Below are 17,890 nucleotides of genomic sequence, written 5' to 3'. Positions count from 1 at the left end.
TTAGGCCTGTGTCAAATTTTCTAGCACACAGTTTAAAGATGAAACGTGTCATTTTAGTTCAGATGGTTTATCAAAATACTCCAGTCCTTACCTGTTGTGGTCCATGTTTGTTTGGACAAACAGTGATCATCACTTCCTCAAACACGACTCACCATTAGTTCAGCAAGAAGTTGATGTCTCAGATGGGTCTGATGAAATGGAGCAATGTATGATACAATGTACAGTCTTTCACAGTACATGATCACAGTATCTTAGCTTCTAGTTGTCTTCGTATATTAAACTGGTATAAGAGGACATATTTTAATGTTTGAAAAAAATTACACTTCACCTTTAACCTTCAATGGAGATTCGTCTGTACGTTCACCTGTGCTCTGCATCTCATTTGACTTTGGTTTGGAATGCAAATAAATGACAATAAAAGGAGGCGTTCTGCAGCAGAACGCTCTGTACGAAGGGGAGGAAAACTATGATTTGCTTGCATTTCACACCCGTTTCCTCTTGTTAATTGGCACTTGTATTAGCACTGTCATTTATAACAAAAGGGTAATTTATGGCATCACATACAGGAAAACAAGTACTCTTAGTACCCTTTGTTTAGAAATACTTCAACTTTAATTGATTGTGGTTGTACTCCTCCATTTCCATAGGTGCTGCAGGAAAATAGTCCAAACATAAACTTTAATTCAGTGTGATCTTGCAATGCACTTGTTTTTCTTTTTTTTCCTTTACTGCATGTGGCATTGAAGATACACTACCAATTTAGAAACTAAACAAATTATCTCATAAACAACGTGCAGATACTATGCAAGTAAGAGGAGCGTTGTGCAGTGTAGTTTGCTTCATGCTTCATGTCAGTTTTTATGCTGCAAAGATAACCAATGTGTCACACCTCATTCTCTAGCAGTCGTCAGAGCGACTCTCACTAGCCGGCCTCCGTTACATATATGCAATACAAGACTGGATGTTTGTTTATCATAGCAGAAGGAAGCGCAACTAAATAAAGCGCAGACGAAAAACTTATGACACTTATAAAGCACAAATAAATGAATGATAGTAATGGGCGGAACCAAAGCAGCCACTGCGTCTGTTTTCAGGCCTTACCGCTTAGCTCTCTCCAGCACTGGAAAGCTTTTCTAATATTAACGCGGATCCTAAAGCTCTTCAGTCATAACCCTTCATTTTCCAGTGATTTCTTCTGAACTTTTCTCTTTTGTATTTTCTCATCTCTATTTCTGCAGTCTTTCTTCAAATCTCCCTCTTGCTCGTTCTCTTTCCTTCACTGTCATACTATGCTAATTGGCTACACACGTTTGTTGTTTTTTGTTCGTGTGTCCGTCCTTTTAATATGAATTAATCTTAGATTCTTTATTTAATTTATACTGTAAAAACTATGGAGTGTTGATTTGCATTTGATTATTCAATTTCTGTACCTGAATACTACTGTCACTACATACCCTGACAATTTTTAAGCACTGTTTATTTCATTTGTATATCTGTTCTATTGAATTTATTTGTAGTAAAAAAAAAAAAAAATGGCTTTAATGCCTGGTTAACACAAAAATATCAAGAGCACAACTGTTTTCAACACTGATAATAGTAAGAAATGTTTCTTGTGCACCAAATCAGCATATGATAATGATTTCTGAAGGATCATGTGAGGCGGCAGACTGAAGTAATGATGCTGAAAATTAAGATTTGTCGACACAGGAATAAATTATATTAGGTATTTTAAATTGTAATAATCTAATATATAATTGACCGTTCGCAAAACCCCGCCCTCGAACGGTTCTCGTCCAATCCTAGCTCAGCAACTGTAACCAAGGAGAAGGGCCTTTGTCAAACATTGCGATTTCAGCAAGATAGTGAAACGATGCGCCTTTGGCAGTGAGGTCTGCACGGGCTTAACTTAAGCCCGAACCCGAAATAATTTAACCTGACCCGACCCAAACATTACGGTTATATTTTAAGCCCGACCCGAGGTCCGTTTCTCACCTTTTTTATTTTATTTTTATTTTTCATATGCTGTATTTTATGATTGCTTGCAACTATAATAAAAAAATAGGCTACATGTACAAACACCGTTTAACTACGGCACTGCGGCCCCCTCAGTCAGCAAACAAGAGAAAAAAAAGAGGAAAAGCACGGACTTAACTAATTACGAAACTTTGATGTGGTTGAACAGGTAACGTTACACAGTCACAAATTCCTCTGGAACTCAAACATTAAACTTCAAAACAAAGTTTGCGCAGTTGCACAACTATTTACACAAATATATCCTTCACAGTAGGCTACTAGTTATGAATGAAGAGAACAGCATCGAGAGTTGATGTTTCAGCGCGTCCTCTGATTGCAGTGTTGTGACTGAAATAGCGCGCGCGGGAGCACATGCACAAAACAGTTTTGTAAAATGATCAAATAAAAATGATTGATATAATTTTATAAAACTGTTTTGTGCATGTGCTCCCGTGCGCTATTCTGTCTATACTTTCTGTCGTGCCCTGGAGGATATGTCTGCTGCATTTCTCCAAAACCAATCACTTAATGTATGGAGCTCAACCCAGCCAATGTGTCTGGTTCTCAATTGTTTGACGGGCGTAGTAACAATAACTAAGGGGCGTGGCTTTTGCGAACGGTCAATTAAATAATATTTCACTATTACTGTTTTTATTGTATTTTAAACAAATAAATGCAGGCTTGGTAAGCATAAGATTCTAAAAAACATTTACAAAATCTTACCAACCCGAGACAATTGAACCGTAGTGTATGTTTGTAACCCAAAAGACGTGTTCCAGGTTTTTAAACAAGTCACATAGGAACTGGTCCTATAGGGGTCATTTCAAGTCTGGCTCCATCCCAAACTTTCACACACACTCTCACTCAGTAAATAGTGCACAGTCCTTCACCTCCCTAAGTAAATGATTGCTTTCCCATGATCATTCAGCAGTTAGCTGTGTTGAGATAGGCCTATCGGGCGGTTTCTCTGGCAATGGTTTCTTCTATCCCTCTCACTCTGTACTTCTGAGTTTTCTGTTGGCCCACACACACCTGACATTTCTAGCCTACATACATTTGAAAGGAAGAGTTCCTTAGAAAATAAACTATTACACACCAATTCTTAATGTTACCAAAGCCATGCCTCAGCTCTGCCGGTGTGTGGAAATGCCAAATGTACGGTGGCCGAGAAGTGCAAAACAAACCACAATTCTGAAAACAAAACAACACATTTATAAACACAATGGAAAGACTTCAAGTTAGAAAACACAATAACAATTCTGAAAACAAAACAACACATTTATAAACACAATGGAAAGACTTCAAGTTAGAAAACACAATAACAATTCTGAAAACAAAACGACAAGTGTATATTGCGAATCGAATACTGACCGCTGATTGGACGAGATATGTCAATCAAGACATGCAGAAAGTACAGCAGACTGCGGCAGGAGAATGTCGATTCACGTGTACATGTGTATTAGCTGTATCGTCTACCATGTATATTTTTTAATTATGTGCAAGGCTGCAAGCTGAAATTGAGTAGTTCACTCACTTTGCAAAAAACAAACATAAACACTTAGAATCCAGTTATAATGCCCCTAAAATTCCAGATATAGAGGCAATGCCCCGACATGAGCCTTTGTCTTATATAATATGGTAGCCTATAGTTAAGCACACAAGCAAGAGTGCTGTTTTTTTCCATATGTGAATGTGATATTAATTTTATATAGATCAGTAAACAACAAGAAGTTAATATTGTGAATTACAATTTGTCACTCGAGGGAGACTCGAACTCGAAAGGTTGTTCGGGTCAAAAGCTGTATCTACTTTTATTGCTACATGCCACTCTCCCACTTCAGATCGAGTTCTTTTATAATTTTGTCTGACCAAACCAGATAGTGGTACGTAGATTTTAATATGAAGTTGTTGTTTTTTGCTCCATAATAATCGCACTAAATTAGCCAGTTAAATAGACAGTCTTTTCTGTTTTTTTCTGACTTGTCGTTGTGTTTTCTGACTTGTTCATTTGTTTTCAGATTTGTTGTTTTCGGAAATCGTACTGTGTTTTCTAACTTGTTCATTTGTTTTTAGTGTTTTAATTACGTTTATATATTTGTTGTTTTGTTTTTGGAATTGTGGTTGGTTTTTGCGCTTCTCAGCCACCGTACAAATGTGACCGACTACATGGAAGGACTGCTGCTTTTTTCTGTCTCTGTTTTCGGCTCGGATCTTGAGCTGCTCAAGAAGATGATCAAATATTGGTTACTTCTTGATACTCGCACACTGACTGTGTACATATCTGAACAAATTATTTTAATTGTGGCAGATCCTGAATGAAATGTTTATGTACATTCAGCTCTGCAGTCTAATAAATAATTAAATAAATAAATGATTACTTGTGCATCACATGCATTCCAAACTAAATTTGGAGAATCTAAGGACTATTGAATTTATTCAAACTGAAGTTTATTGTCATTTTGCATAAAACTCCCTCTCATATAGCCTAAGTTTTTATGAATTGGGTATTGTGTAATTAAGTATGATCCGGACTTTCCATTGTTTAATGTTCAGCAAACAAATAAGCTTTGATTTAAGCTTATGATTTTTTTTTTTTTAACCGTTGATGAGCTACAAAAAAATTATAATCTCTGCCTTTTTGGTAATCTTTTTTTGTCATAAGCAGAATATGCTTAAAATGAAGAGTGGGACAAGCTGTTTATGTTGGAGAAATGTCTGCAGGACAGAAATGCTGTACTCTGCTGATCCAGACACTTCTGCAATCCTGCCACGGGCCCCCTGTGGTACAATAGCACCAGTGACAGAGCTGCAGTCTGTGTGCCAGACTCGTTTGGCTCGGGATGCTACTTTTAGACAACTGCCCCCTCATGAAAATTGTTAAATATTTGATACTAGAGGTAAAAATGACTAACTACATTCAATACCTCACAGGAAATTGAATTGAATTCTAATTGGAATTAGAGGAAGTGGATTTTACTGAATTACAATTTATAGTAATTCAACACAGGTAATGCATTCTGGGAAATTAATTTTCTTTTTGTGCTGTTTTCTTGTTCTGTCATTTGGACTAGTCTGTCTATAATCACATATGACCTTCAAACTTCAAGACCTTTTGACAAGTAAACATTAAAAGTTTGTCTTTACAAATGTTACTTTTCTAGTACAAATTGACAAATTACAAATTAAAGTTTTTTTTTTATGTTAGTCAAATGGAATTTCTTTCCATTTAGTTCTTTTTCCTTTTAAAATTTTGCATCATCTTTTGTTGTTCTACTTCAAAGTCATGATTTTATATTACATTTAAAAGGCATTCACAATAAAGGCTGCTGGTGATTCTCTACATAATTTTTTTTAGTTATTCTGCTGGTCTAAAGTCTCCTCATATCCTGATAGCAATCATTATGTACTACTATGCAGATAATTCAGTAAGATTCGACCATTGCGATATGTTCATATGAAATCGCATATGAATTAGGCTGAAATTACTCCAGTTTATAAGTTGTCATAAAGGAAAGAATGCACTGTCAATTTCTGAACTGGAGTCAGTTCACAATCACATGCTTATGTATGTAAGCAAGCGCTTCAGTTTTTTCCCCTCACTATACTGTAAAGTTTTCTCACTGCTGAATGACACATGATGTAATCCAATAACTCGCTTCTGGTCTGTGCGTGTTCATGTTTTGGAGGAGGTGTGGATTTGGACAGCGATTTCCAGGAAGGGTGGGATCATATGCTTTCAATGCTAGCAGGCTAAAGTTACAAACCCTGATTTTTATTCCATGCTTAATGTGAATGTGACTTTACAATTTTTTCTGTACCAGCCAGTCAGATCTTGCAGGGTTTCACGGTACTTTTTTCAGATTTTTGCAGCCTAAAATGACTGAATTTGTGTCTACTTAAAGCTGCAGTCCGTAACTTTTTTCGGTTAAAAATTGTCCAAAAGAAATTTGAGCAAGTACGTAACAAGCCAGTGTTTAAAACCATATGCTTGCCTTAGCTCGATTCAAAACGGTAAGCTTGTAATAATGGAATATTGGAAGGGCATTAAATGAAGTCACACAGTGCGGATGTTGTTAACATTAACAATTTGAGAACAAAGTATAATTTTCCCGGTTTGACGTGATAAGCGATCGTCAGATTTAATCAGCGTGATTTGCTGCAATGCTTTTTTTCCCCTTAGTTGGTCAGAACATAAGTGGATGTTACTTGTTCAGATTACATTTTCCAGTGAAAACTCTTATGTTGGTCATACTTTCAAAAAGTAGAATCTGTGATTCCGAATGCCAGTATCCACACCGGCGCGGTGACTGACAGCCACATGTTCTCCTCAACTTCATTCATCCGCGCTGTGCCGTGTCGAGGCACAACCCACGTAAAGTTGATAATTCCGCGAATAACTGCAATTGTAGATTTCGAGCAGAGATGGCGACAAAGAGGAAAAACTACGGACTGCAGCTTTAATATACCACAGACAAGACAACCTTTTTTTTTTTTTTTTTTTTGACATTTGTAATACTTTCCTGACCCCAAGAACCATTGGGTTCTGTAATTTATAAAAAAGTGAACAATGATAATTACTACTAATAATATATTTTTATATAATTTCACCATTTCAAATGTAACGCCAAATAAAAATAAATTCAACTCAATATAAAATGTAAAAACAGTTTATTTTAATCTGAATAAACAGTAATCTGTCTTTTATAGTTAGGGTTAGGCTCAGGCTTGTGAGAGTAAACACTTGTTTTGTTTGTGACTGGCCAGTAACTGCCACTGTTCAGTTATGCACTTGTAAATGAGATGAGTGGAGAGGATATCACAGTGGCATTGTGTGAGTTCAGCAAATGAAATCGGGTCTATGTAAGTGTCTTATTGACCTGCGTGGATGAACGAAGTCACTAATGAACCTTTTCATCCGTCATCAGCCCACTCTCTACTCATTAATAATCCACTGCTCTTACTTTCTCTCTGGCTCACTTTCCCTTTCCCCAATTCCTGCTCTCCATCCTTCCTGACCTCATTTCTCATCTCTTTTGTATCCCACATTCTTGCCATCTTTTATCTTCTCTCTTTTTTTGGCTAGCCTGTGTCCTTTGCTTGAGAACAATAGAAAAGTCTTACACACACTGTTGGTGCCTTTAGTGGGAGGAGCTAAGTGGTTTTAGTTTTGATTGACAGCACTGTGTGCACTTCAGAGGCTTTGTCTCAATGCTAAGGGGAAAGAAGAGGGAAAAGAGGGCAGGGGGTTCATTCCTAGGAAGAACCCTCAGTGTAATCCCCACAGGTCATTGGATGAAGAGAGAAATGTTGAATTTGAATTTTGTTTCAGAATGAATTTTTGTAATGTTTTGTTCCAATCACACAGGAGATCTAGATATTTTGACAAGGACTTATAGTGCTGGTTTCCCCATTTCAGTGTGTGTTTGTCCATATATGCACTCACCTTTTTAGTATTTATTTTTTTTCTGTGGGGGGGTGGTACTGATTCGGTCAACCCCACAATCCCCTGTCCTCCTTTTCTTCAGAGCTGAAAAGAAGAACCATCTTAAAGCTTTGTTTGCCCACACCTCCCCCATCCTTGCCCCCCAACCGTGCCGTCCTTTCGTTCAGAGAGAAGGAAGGAGGCCTTGAAAGGGCCATTCTTGCCAAGTAACATTTTAAAACTTCTGTGCTGTTTTAATTTTGCATGAGCCATTAAGATGAGCAACGTGATTGATGACAATGGGCGTGTCATTAATGTTTTAAGGTCAGGAGTTTGTGCTCTTAGTGGACTTAATGCGTGTTTGCATTGTTTCTGGATGCATTAAACATTAATACTGTAAACATTGAGGCAATTGATTCCCATCAGGAAGGTGCTATAAGAGTTTAAGAATTTAAAGGGAATTAAAAAAGAAGTTTGAAATTATAGTAATAAAATAACTTGAATTTGAGCTATTTGCAAATAATAGGTTTTTTTTTTTTTTTCAAATATGCACACATTCACTTTTAAAGTCCTCCTTAAATAGAGACAAGGTAGAGGAAATGGCCTAGAGATAGTGGGATAGTGAGAGTTGCATCTGTTTGTCAGTGTAGTCGGTTGTTGTTTATATTCATCTCCTTCTGGCTCTTAAAACATTACAGTCTTGTCGTCTTCCGTGCAGTCTTGTTTCAAGGATGAAATGATGTTTAGTAATGTTGCAGACGAAGGGGTTAACTGTAATGGTTTAATTGGAGAAAGTCATGGGGTAAGCAGTCACTTGACTAACACACAGCAGTCTCTGTGCTGACCTGGACACCGAGCCAACATATTCCACCCCCCATCTTACTCCTCTTTTCTCCATCTCTATATGCATGCCTTGCTCAGACAGAAGAAGGAAATGTTTATGGTTTGATTTAATTTTCAGCTGTTGTGTTTGTCACATAAACAAGGACAGTACAGGCTGTAAAATATATGTTTTGCGCTCTGGCTGGGTGTAATCACTGTAAGTGACCTTGAGCTGCTGTTAGATGGGAGAACTCCAACAATCACATTCTCATTTAGGACAATTTCCCTTGTGATTTGAATGCGTATTTAAATGTGCAGTGTGTGATTCTGTGCCTCTTGTGGCACCAAGCAGAATTGCAAAAAATATGGCTTTTTAAAAATAAATATTCTCAAACACTCCCCGCTTCTACCATTGGTCAGACAAACAGACAATCCTACCCCAAAACTCACGCTATTGGTTGAGCCAATGTTGCTGTGTCATACTGTTAAAAAAATTCAACTTGGAAATAGAAATGGGAAAAAATGAAACTTCAACCTTTGAGATATGCAGGCTGCAGCATGTTTTATTAATTATTCACAATATATTTACTGCCTTATTGCATTTAAAAGCTGGTGCTACATAAAAATAAGGACACATTGTCATTAAAACATTTTAAGCAATTTAATTTTGTGCCATCCATCTACTTGAAGATATTGTCCCTTACATAGTGCTGAACTAGTTGTCCTCTGATTTCTCTGCAGTGATATGGTGAACAGCATGTCCTGGACACTGTGTTGACCATTCAGAAGCCAGAACTGTCTGTTTTATAAACCTACATACATAGCTTTCAGGGCTCCAGACTGCGTTTAATGTAAATGGTCACATTTTAAGACCTTTTTTTTTTTCATTCCGATGTGACAATTTTTTTTTGCATCAGATCTCTTTTTAAATATGTGCTGCACTGCTATTTAGTGTATGAGAAAACATTGTGTGTCAAAACCCTTCAAAAGCTAAAAAATATATAAGATAATATAGCTGGTGTCATAGCTGTAGATTTTGGTGGCACTGGTGCCAATGCTCTCGTATGGCCTGACTTTTCTTGGTGGATATAATTACTGTTATAATTTATCGCTGTTGTTTTATAGACACCCTTTTATTTTACATTTTAAAGCGACACTCTACTTTTTATAGTGAATTATCATGGCTTATTTAAACCGTGTGTGTGTATGTTCTGCTGTCTGAAACTAGCAGTTGCAAACAGTCAGTGCACTTGACATGAAGTGAGTGGATTAAAGTCACACTTTTTGACTGTTGGGGGAAGTCTGCTGCGGGCCATGCTTCAGTGCGGGCTCGGCAAAAGCAACGAGGGCTTTTGGGGTGCTCGCAAGCACCCTTCTTAAACCTAAAATGACAAAAGTCTTTTGGACTGAACGGACATGCGCAAGTCCACAAGATCGCAAGTGCATATGAAGTGTGCCAGGATGACTGACTTTTGTTCTGTTTAGTGAAGTTAATGGAACAGATCGATGCAGAATGTCTTTGCATTAGTCACCTGTTGTCCATTCACATAGAAACGCAATTGTCAGAGGAACATGAGGCATGTCTGACCACCAAGTCTGTTCACACGCAGGGTACGCAGATGGATTACTGGACAGTGAAAAGAGTGTCTTTTTGAGTGTGTGAGTGTTGTAGATTGGTAACTATATGGTCTTGGGCTCTCCTGGCATCTGGCTGCATTGATGAATGGGCTGCTTTGTGTGTGTTTATAATCAGGCCTTCACTAGAGAGCTTCCTCCCCTCTAATAGACCTCATGGCTCCCACTCAGGACGGCCTGACTAGCAGTCGACAGTCAGGCTCCCGCTGGCCATGCTCTGCTCGTCTCCCAACGTGTTGATAATTGAAGGAAGTTAGTGCTGGTATGTGTTTTGTTGGGCATCGCTGTATTTTCCCTTGAGTTTTTAAGATGGTGTGTAGTGTAGTTCAACCATGTGTCATCACACCACTTGTTTAAATTATTTCAGTCCTGTATGCAGCAGCTGTACTGAGTTTATTGCTTGATGCGTATGTATATTTTGATCTTGTTTCTTACCAGGCTCACATTTCCCATCGCTTAGTCATGTGATACGCATCACCTGCCACCATGGCTGCCCACAAAGAACCACTGAGGTAAACAATAGAAGGCTGTGCTGTTTCCTCTCAGATGATGCTAATGATTCATCACCGATTGATTAATTGTCGATAGTAATTTAATCAACTTATTTATGGTCGATTAAGCAAGGTTATCCGTTATCATCAGAGTGTGTATTTTTGTGTGCGGCACAGCTCAATGTGATTCAAACCTTGAAAGTGGATGGATGGATATATGAGGTTGCCTAATTTTAAAACTGTGATCTAAGTTTTATGAGAGAATCATTGTTCTTCGAAGATAAAAAAATATAAATTCTTGAGCTTTAGTAGTTTTATCTTATGCATGTGTAAATCATTGTTTGTCATCTTGAATTCCCTGGGAAGTCTGCTGAAGCCCCAATCACATTGTTCTCATCCTTCATTTTTATTTTGCATCCATTTTCTCTTTTTACAAAGAGTTTCGATGTTTTGTTCTTTTGTACCAGTAAATCAGAATTTCTGTTCAGAGACAACAACCAACCACACACACACCGCAGTATCAGCCTTGTTCTTGGCAGTACATAGTAAGCCCTCTGTTGGTGCTGTTCAGCAGCAAGACCAGCACGCAGAGAGGAGAGGGCATGATGGGCCGCGGCAGCAGGAATGTACTGAATGTGACCAGCTAACAAGCGAGCTCTTGATAGAGAAGCCTGGTGTTCAGTCGCTGACACGCTCACTTTTGCCTTCCCTTAACATGATTGTTAGTTGTTTAGAGAAGTGTGTGGAGATGAGCTGTTGTCAGATTGTTGAGTGGTGGTCCTCATTACTTAAGTATGCAAGATGTTACCTTCAAGTCAAAAGAAACTAGTTTTGCTAATTTGAATATCATTGGTCTCCTCAATTTTTGCAGTTGAAGTGGACAAGTGGAGGAATGCCTGTGTAAATGAATGACTGTATAATAGCTTGTTGTAAATCTGTCATTTATATAATGTTTTTCACCATGCAGTTTGTCTAGTTGTGCTTGACCCATCTGGATTTTTCATTGTTACCAGCCACCCTGGTCTCTACAAATCTGTCAGAATATAATGCCTGTTATGCAAAAAAAAATCATGTCAGATACCGATTTGCCTGTAGTTATTTTTCACATTTAATGAGCAATAACCAATTGACACGAGCTCTTAAAGGGGAGGCGCTCTTCAAGAGAGTGCTCTTAAAGTGGCTGTTCACTGCATAATGAAAATGATCATTTGCTCAGCCTCATGTTGTTTCAATCCTGCATGGCTGTCATTTCCTCTGTGGAACATAAAAGAAGATAATTTGAGTTGATCAGGTTGAACCAGTCTGGCCATTCTCCTCTGACGTCTGGTATCAACAAGGCATTTTCGCCCACAGAACTGCCACTCACTGAATATTTTCTCTTTTTCTGACCATTCTCTGTAAACCCTAGAGATGGTTGTGCTTGTGCATGAATAATCCCAGTCGATCAGCAGTTTCTGAAATACTCAGACCAGCTGGTACCAACAACGCCACGTTCAAAGTCACTTAAATCACCTTTCTTCCCAATTCTGATGCTCAGTTTGAACTTCAGCATGTCTCCCTTGATCGTGTCTACATGCCTAATGCTGCATTCACACCATGTTGTAATTACCTTAGTCTCAAGATGACAATACCCGACGTTATATCCGAAGCTGTTCATGCACTCGGACTGGGAATTATGCGTTCCTATGGCACCACTATTGTGTAATTGAATTGAGGTAATTGTGGTAATGATGACATGGTGTGACTGAGAACACATCTTAACTGCATTGAGTTGCTCTGATGTAATTGGCTGATTAGATATGCAAGTTAATAAGCAGTTTACAGGTGTACTAATAAAGTGACCAGTGGGTGCATATGTGCTTCCCTTGATGAACTAGTCTGGCCAGTAAGTGTGTGTCTAATTCGTACTCTTTCTTTCCCTTTCAGCCTTTCTTCAAACTGCACAATTTGCGAAAGCTGGGCCTCAGTGACAACGAGATTCAAAAATTGCCGCCCGAAGTTGCCAACTTCACACAGCTGGTAGAGCTGGACATCTCCAGAAATGGTATGCAAACCCTCCTTAAGTGCCTTGCTCCAGAAAAATAGACCGGCTCTCTCAAACTAAACTGGTGGTGGTTAAGGAGAGACCCCCTGAGATGATTGTAAAGCGCTTGGGTGTACAGTAGTACATATGAAAGCACTATAAAATGCCTCATTCTATTCTCTCAAACTCCTCCCATCTAGAGATATTTACACACTTTTTTACACATCCTGTATGTTTCCTTATACAGAGCACTGGAATGTTTTCTTAGAGCCACGTCTATTTAAAAAAAATGTCATCAATTTTAACGCTCAATTGTCTTCTCCTGTGCCTCTCACAGCCCGAGGCACATTCACTGTTACTCTCAGGATTGACTGTGGGAATGTTGAGCATGTTGGTCTGTATTTAGACTATGCAGTGTTGTATTCTGCAACTCAGCAAATGAAGCACCTCTCGGTCCTGTATGTGTGGCTCGGATCCCATATAACACGCATACAGACAACTCTCACCACAGTCAATTCACCCTCTCCTCCCTTTCTTTCAGGCCATCTTGTAACCATTATTAAGAAGCCTGAAAAAGTGCTTATTTTGTCTTGAAACTCCTTCCATTATATCTTGCTGACTTTGCCCCCCCCCCCCCCCCCCCCCCTCTCTCTCTCTCTCTCAGATATTTCTGAGATTCCTGAAAACATTAAATTATGTCAGGCCTTGGAGATTGCAGACTTCAGCGGAAACCCCTTGACCAGGTTAGTGGATTGGAGGAACCCCCAAATCCCTCAAAGCTCTGGCTCATATCAAGTTACACTTTATGAAAGGTGTAGAAAAGTTGGGAAGTGAGAAGAAATATTGACATTAAAACATGGTTACAAATGATCATATGTCTTGTTAAAATGCTGTAATGTTATTTTTATAGCATTTGAGAGTGTAGCAGGCTCTTTGTTCGGGTCAGTCAGTGTACGCGGCCATTGGAGGATGTCAACTATTCATCACACGAGTGCTTCCTACTCCTTATTTACATTTAAGCAGGAAGACGGGTGCTGCTGCTAGTGGTAACTGCTTTTACAGTTCAAGCCTTTTCCATTGTGCGTCTCATTTTCTTTTTGTCTCAGGTTGCCTGATGGCTTCACACAGCTCAGAGGACTGGCTCACCTATCACTCAATGACGTGTCGCTGCAGTCTCTACCCAATGACATAGGAAAGTAAGTCAATATGAATATGCTCTGTTGCTGGTGGTCTGCCCACCATTTAACAAAGGGTATGGATAAAAGGAATGTGTATCTAAGAGGAATACATGACATGTGCATGTTATTTTAGAATATTTAAAATGTCTGTATTATAATTACAAAAATAAAGCAGGCATTCCATCCACATACATCTATCATCTCACACATTTACACACACGGTTTTCACCACCGTTGATGTCGTACAGATGGAAGAGCCCATTACTCTTCCAAATCGAGTGACACACCACTCAGTCTCGTCTCTTTCTTTTTCTCCTCCCAGCTTGTCAAACCTGGTGACTCTAGAGCTGAGGGAGAATCTACTGAAATCTTTACCCTCGTGAGTATTTTCCCAATAAACTGCAGTCATTAAATCCACAGTGCGCATGCTCTGAATTTACCCCCAAAATCTTTTTAATGAATGCAAAGCAAATGACATCAAATGTCTCCATCATCCTCTAGCTCTCTTTCCTTCCTGGTTAAACTGGAACAGCTGGATCTGGGCAGCAATGTACTGGAAGTTTTGGTAAGAACCAGCCAGTTTCTGGTCATATTTACAGCAGTCCTCCTGAGATCAATTTAGTTGTTTTAGCTGTTAAACACATGCATGCCATGTTTTCAAGTTAATTTAGAGCATGTTATTTTTGTTTGCCCCAGTGGATCTCTGATTATCATTTCATTTACTGAACTAACACCTGAGGACCTGCTGAGGAAAATAGTTTAATATTATATATTTTTTCCTTTATGTGCCGCTTTTCATATAATTCCTCTTTTTTTCTCATGTTCTGTCTTTAATCTGCTTTCTTTTTATATTTCTTCCATTCAGCCTGACACACTTGGGGCACTGCCCAATCTTCGTGAGCTATGGTTGGACAGAAACCAGCTCTCCTCACTACCTCCTGTGAGTATAGACAGCTTCTGATTGGCTGATTATCATATGGGTCATGATGTTGTTACATATCTAGTTTAAATTCATGCAGATGTTGTCATTTTCAGACATTTGTTTACCTTCGTTGCAGTTGATTGCATTTGGCATGTGCCTGTTCTGCTGATAACTGGAGTGGAAAGTAAAGTGCCTTAATTCATTTTCGGCTGACTGAAAGATGACCTGTGTTTAACAGGAGCTGGGAAACCTGCGGCAGCTGGTTTGCTTGGACGTGTCAGAAAACCGTCTTTCAGAGCTTCCCACAGAGATCAGCGGCCTTATTGCCCTCACAGACCTGCTGCTCTCCGAGAACGTTCTCGAAGTCTTGCCGGACAGCATTGGTGAAACTTTATAGCCCTCTTACAAATATCAATAAATACTAGATTGTGCTTGCTTTTGTATAGAGACATAGCTGCGTTACAATAAACACATTGTCCTGCCTCGTATTCATCTCACTGAAAACAATGTGCTGCCCAGTCTAAATGAAATCAGCACCTATATGGTGACAACCTCATCTTTACTCAAAATTATCGCTTTTGATTTCAGTCTGCTACATTATATGCTAACTGGATGTTGACATTTAACTTATTAACTTATGAATGTTGTGATTTAGCCTGGTGAACATTTTGAAAAATGCTAATTAGTCAATCTTCCCTTTGAGGAGACAATGAAAATGCTAATTCGGTTTCTCTTTGCTCTAATCCACTGAGAAACATGTTTCTGTTGATTTGAGAATCACAGCACTGCCCTCTAGTGTCAACATAGTGATGTTTTTGTCCTCAGTGTTCATCTTGAAACTGTTTTGATTTGATTACAGCTGTTGCTGACTATATATTGTATTTGCAGTTATCTCAAAGCATAGGTGAAATCTTTATATCCAGAATGTTTTTCCTAACAGGCTCACTTAAGAAGTTGTCAATTCTGAAAGTGAACCAGAACCGCTTGGTGCATCTCACAGACTCTCTTGGCGAGTGTGAGAACCTGACAGAGCTCATGCTGACTGAGAACCTTCTTCAGGTACACAACCCCACACCACCTGATCTCTGTTCTGATTTCATTTACTTACTGCACTTTCTAATTCTGTGAAGCTGGTTTTGGAGCCTTACATTATATTTTCCGTATCACTTCTATATTATTATACTGTCACGGTGCTTTTTTTTCCTTTAATGGTACCATTATGGGAATTATGTGTCAATAGATTGAGAGGACAAGATAACTATTCATTGGAATCCATTTACATTACATTTAAATCTGTTTGTTTTAGGGGTATAAACTTGGATCCAAAATAAGTCATTTTGGTTTGTGTAAATCTGATTTGTTTTATTTGGGGGTGGGGTAGAACATTAGAAAATTATTGTTATTATAATACATTTTGTTATTATTTTGTTTAAATTTTTAATGTGTTAAAAACATTTATATAATTATTGTTAAAAGGATATTTATTTATTTATTTATTATTGTATAGTCATATTGAATGGATTCCATAAAAACAACAGCGTAGATGTGGCCTGAAACAACTGAAGTAGAGATTTTATTAAATAGATTTTTTATTAACTAAATAGGGTCTAGGGTGAGTTCCCTCTCCCCAACTGTACCAACTGTAAAGACACATTTTTTTTTACTGATATATAAAAAAAAATCTTCCCAGAGGGCATTAGCCCGGACCCCCTAAAGTTTCCATCCCTGTGTTTAGGGGATGTTTTCAACCAAAATTGCAAATGAGTCACAATTCACAATTGATCCTAAAGGAGTCAACAATATTAGCAGTACCAAATTTCAAGAGGAAAGCTGACGTGTCAGAGCAGAGCCCATTTTGAAAACTTCCTTGTGCTGTTTTCACTTTCAGTCCCTCCCTCGCTCACTCGGGAAGCTGAAGAAATTGACCAACTTGAATGTGGACCGAAACCGCTTGAGCAGCGTCCCAGCAGAGCTGGGAGGATGCGTCAGCTTGAACGTACTCTCCCTCAGAGATAACCGCTTGGGAAAACTACCCGCTGAGCTCGCCAACGCCACAGAATTACACGTGCTGGATGTGGCAGGCAACAGGTGAAAAATACGTTCTGTAGACTAAACTATGTCAGTCTCCTTATTACAGGTTTTGGATGTGAGATGGTCAGTGTGACCATAAGAGTTTCTACCGACTGTGTGTTTCATGCACTGAAGTTTCTCTATTTATTGCTCTCTATCGCAGGTTGCAGAATTTACCGTTCGCATTGGCCAATCTGAACCTGAAGGCCATGTGGCTGGCAGAGAACCAGTCTCAACCCATGCTGAAATTCCAGACAGAGGATGATGAGCAGACTGGGGAAAAAGTTCTCACCTGCTACCTGCTGCCCCAGCAACCCTCATCAAGCCTTGGTAAGACACTCCACCATTCTCATGTGTGGAGCTGTCATGCAGGTTATAGTCACACCCATAGTAGCTTCGCATAGTCAGATCTTTGACTAAACAGCATGACTAAAGTGCCTAGCCCACATTGCACCTTATTCTAGCCAAGAACCGCTCTCTTAGACAGGAGCAGACCATTTGACTGACAAATTAATTTAATGGCATGGTAGTCTCTAAGAACAGTTATACAAGATTGTTCTCAGATAATAAATACAGATTGTTTCGTAGGTTGAATACCTGTCAGGTTCCAGGCATTTTTAATGGAGACTACAGTAATCAGATTAGAGCAGGAAGTACTTGTTTTGAAAAAGTGCATTGAACGTCAGTATAAAGGACTTTGGGTGGTCCATGACCATGCTGTCTGAAGCTGAGACTACATAAATAGTGAATCCATGACACACATCATATTATAATATTTTGTAATATTCTTTGCAGAGAATCTGTTGGAGAGGAGTGTTGATGAAACCTGGCCCACAGACACTAATTTGAACAGGGTATCAGTCATTCAGTTCCGGGATGACTCCAAACACGAAGAGGAAGATGAGGAGACAGCGGCAGAGAGGAGGGTGAGTGTGGAAATGTGTACAGGATGTTTATCATTTCTGAACAGCTGTTTACATGAAATTGTGTGCATGTGCTAATTCTCTTGCTGTGTATGTGAACCAGCAGGGTCTTCAGAGGAGAGCCACACCACATCCTAGTGAGTTAAAGGTGATGAAGAATGTCATTGAAGCCAGAAGAAATGAGGCTTATACAGCCAAACCAGATGGGGATCTGGAGTCCCCGGACTCTGAGGTAAAAGCAAGCAAAGGCACAATTATTTAGTTTTATTTTACTTTATTTTATTAGGGGTTCAAATGTGCTTTTATCAGTTTCCATCACTTTAAAATGGAAATAAATGCATAGAACCAATTATAGCACACTGACAATACCGGTATATTGTATTTTCCAGAA

At 38.9% G+C, this 17,890-nt stretch overlaps 1 protein-coding gene across 50 annotated transcripts in view; it reads left to right on the top strand.

Annotated features, from left to right (window-relative positions):
- The window catches only part of scrib (scribble planar cell polarity protein), a 97,329-nt gene that overhangs the window by 35,835 nt on the left and 43,604 nt on the right, over nucleotides 1-17,890 (top strand). For 48 of the 50 annotated variants that reach the window (XM_079604856.1, XM_079604855.1, XM_079604852.1 and 45 more), the window contains exons 2-13: nucleotides 12,310-12,427; nucleotides 13,071-13,149; nucleotides 13,513-13,602; nucleotides 13,907-13,963; nucleotides 14,086-14,149; nucleotides 14,450-14,524; nucleotides 14,745-14,889; nucleotides 15,447-15,565; nucleotides 16,395-16,594; nucleotides 16,740-16,906; nucleotides 17,372-17,502; nucleotides 17,603-17,731. In XM_079604856.1, coding sequence (XP_079460982.1) covers nucleotides 12,310-12,427; nucleotides 13,071-13,149; nucleotides 13,513-13,602; nucleotides 13,907-13,963; nucleotides 14,086-14,149; nucleotides 14,450-14,524; nucleotides 14,745-14,889; nucleotides 15,447-15,565; nucleotides 16,395-16,594; nucleotides 16,740-16,906; nucleotides 17,372-17,502; nucleotides 17,603-17,731 — 1,374 coding nt within the window. The remainder of the gene's footprint in view (nucleotides 1-12,309; nucleotides 12,428-13,070; nucleotides 13,150-13,512; nucleotides 13,603-13,906; nucleotides 13,964-14,085; nucleotides 14,150-14,449; nucleotides 14,525-14,744; nucleotides 14,890-15,446; nucleotides 15,566-16,394; nucleotides 16,595-16,739; nucleotides 16,907-17,371; nucleotides 17,503-17,602; nucleotides 17,732-17,890) is intronic. The other 2 variants (XM_079604858.1, XM_079604824.1) reach the window with 1 other exon arrangement.

This window comes from Phoxinus phoxinus, assembly GCF_949152265.1.
Source record: "Phoxinus phoxinus genome assembly, chromosome: 2".
NCBI classification, from domain to species: domain Eukaryota; kingdom Metazoa; phylum Chordata; class Actinopteri; order Cypriniformes; family Leuciscidae; genus Phoxinus; species Phoxinus phoxinus.
Note: the sequence above shows the minus strand (reverse complement) of the source record. Positions and strands in the feature narration are given on the sequence as shown.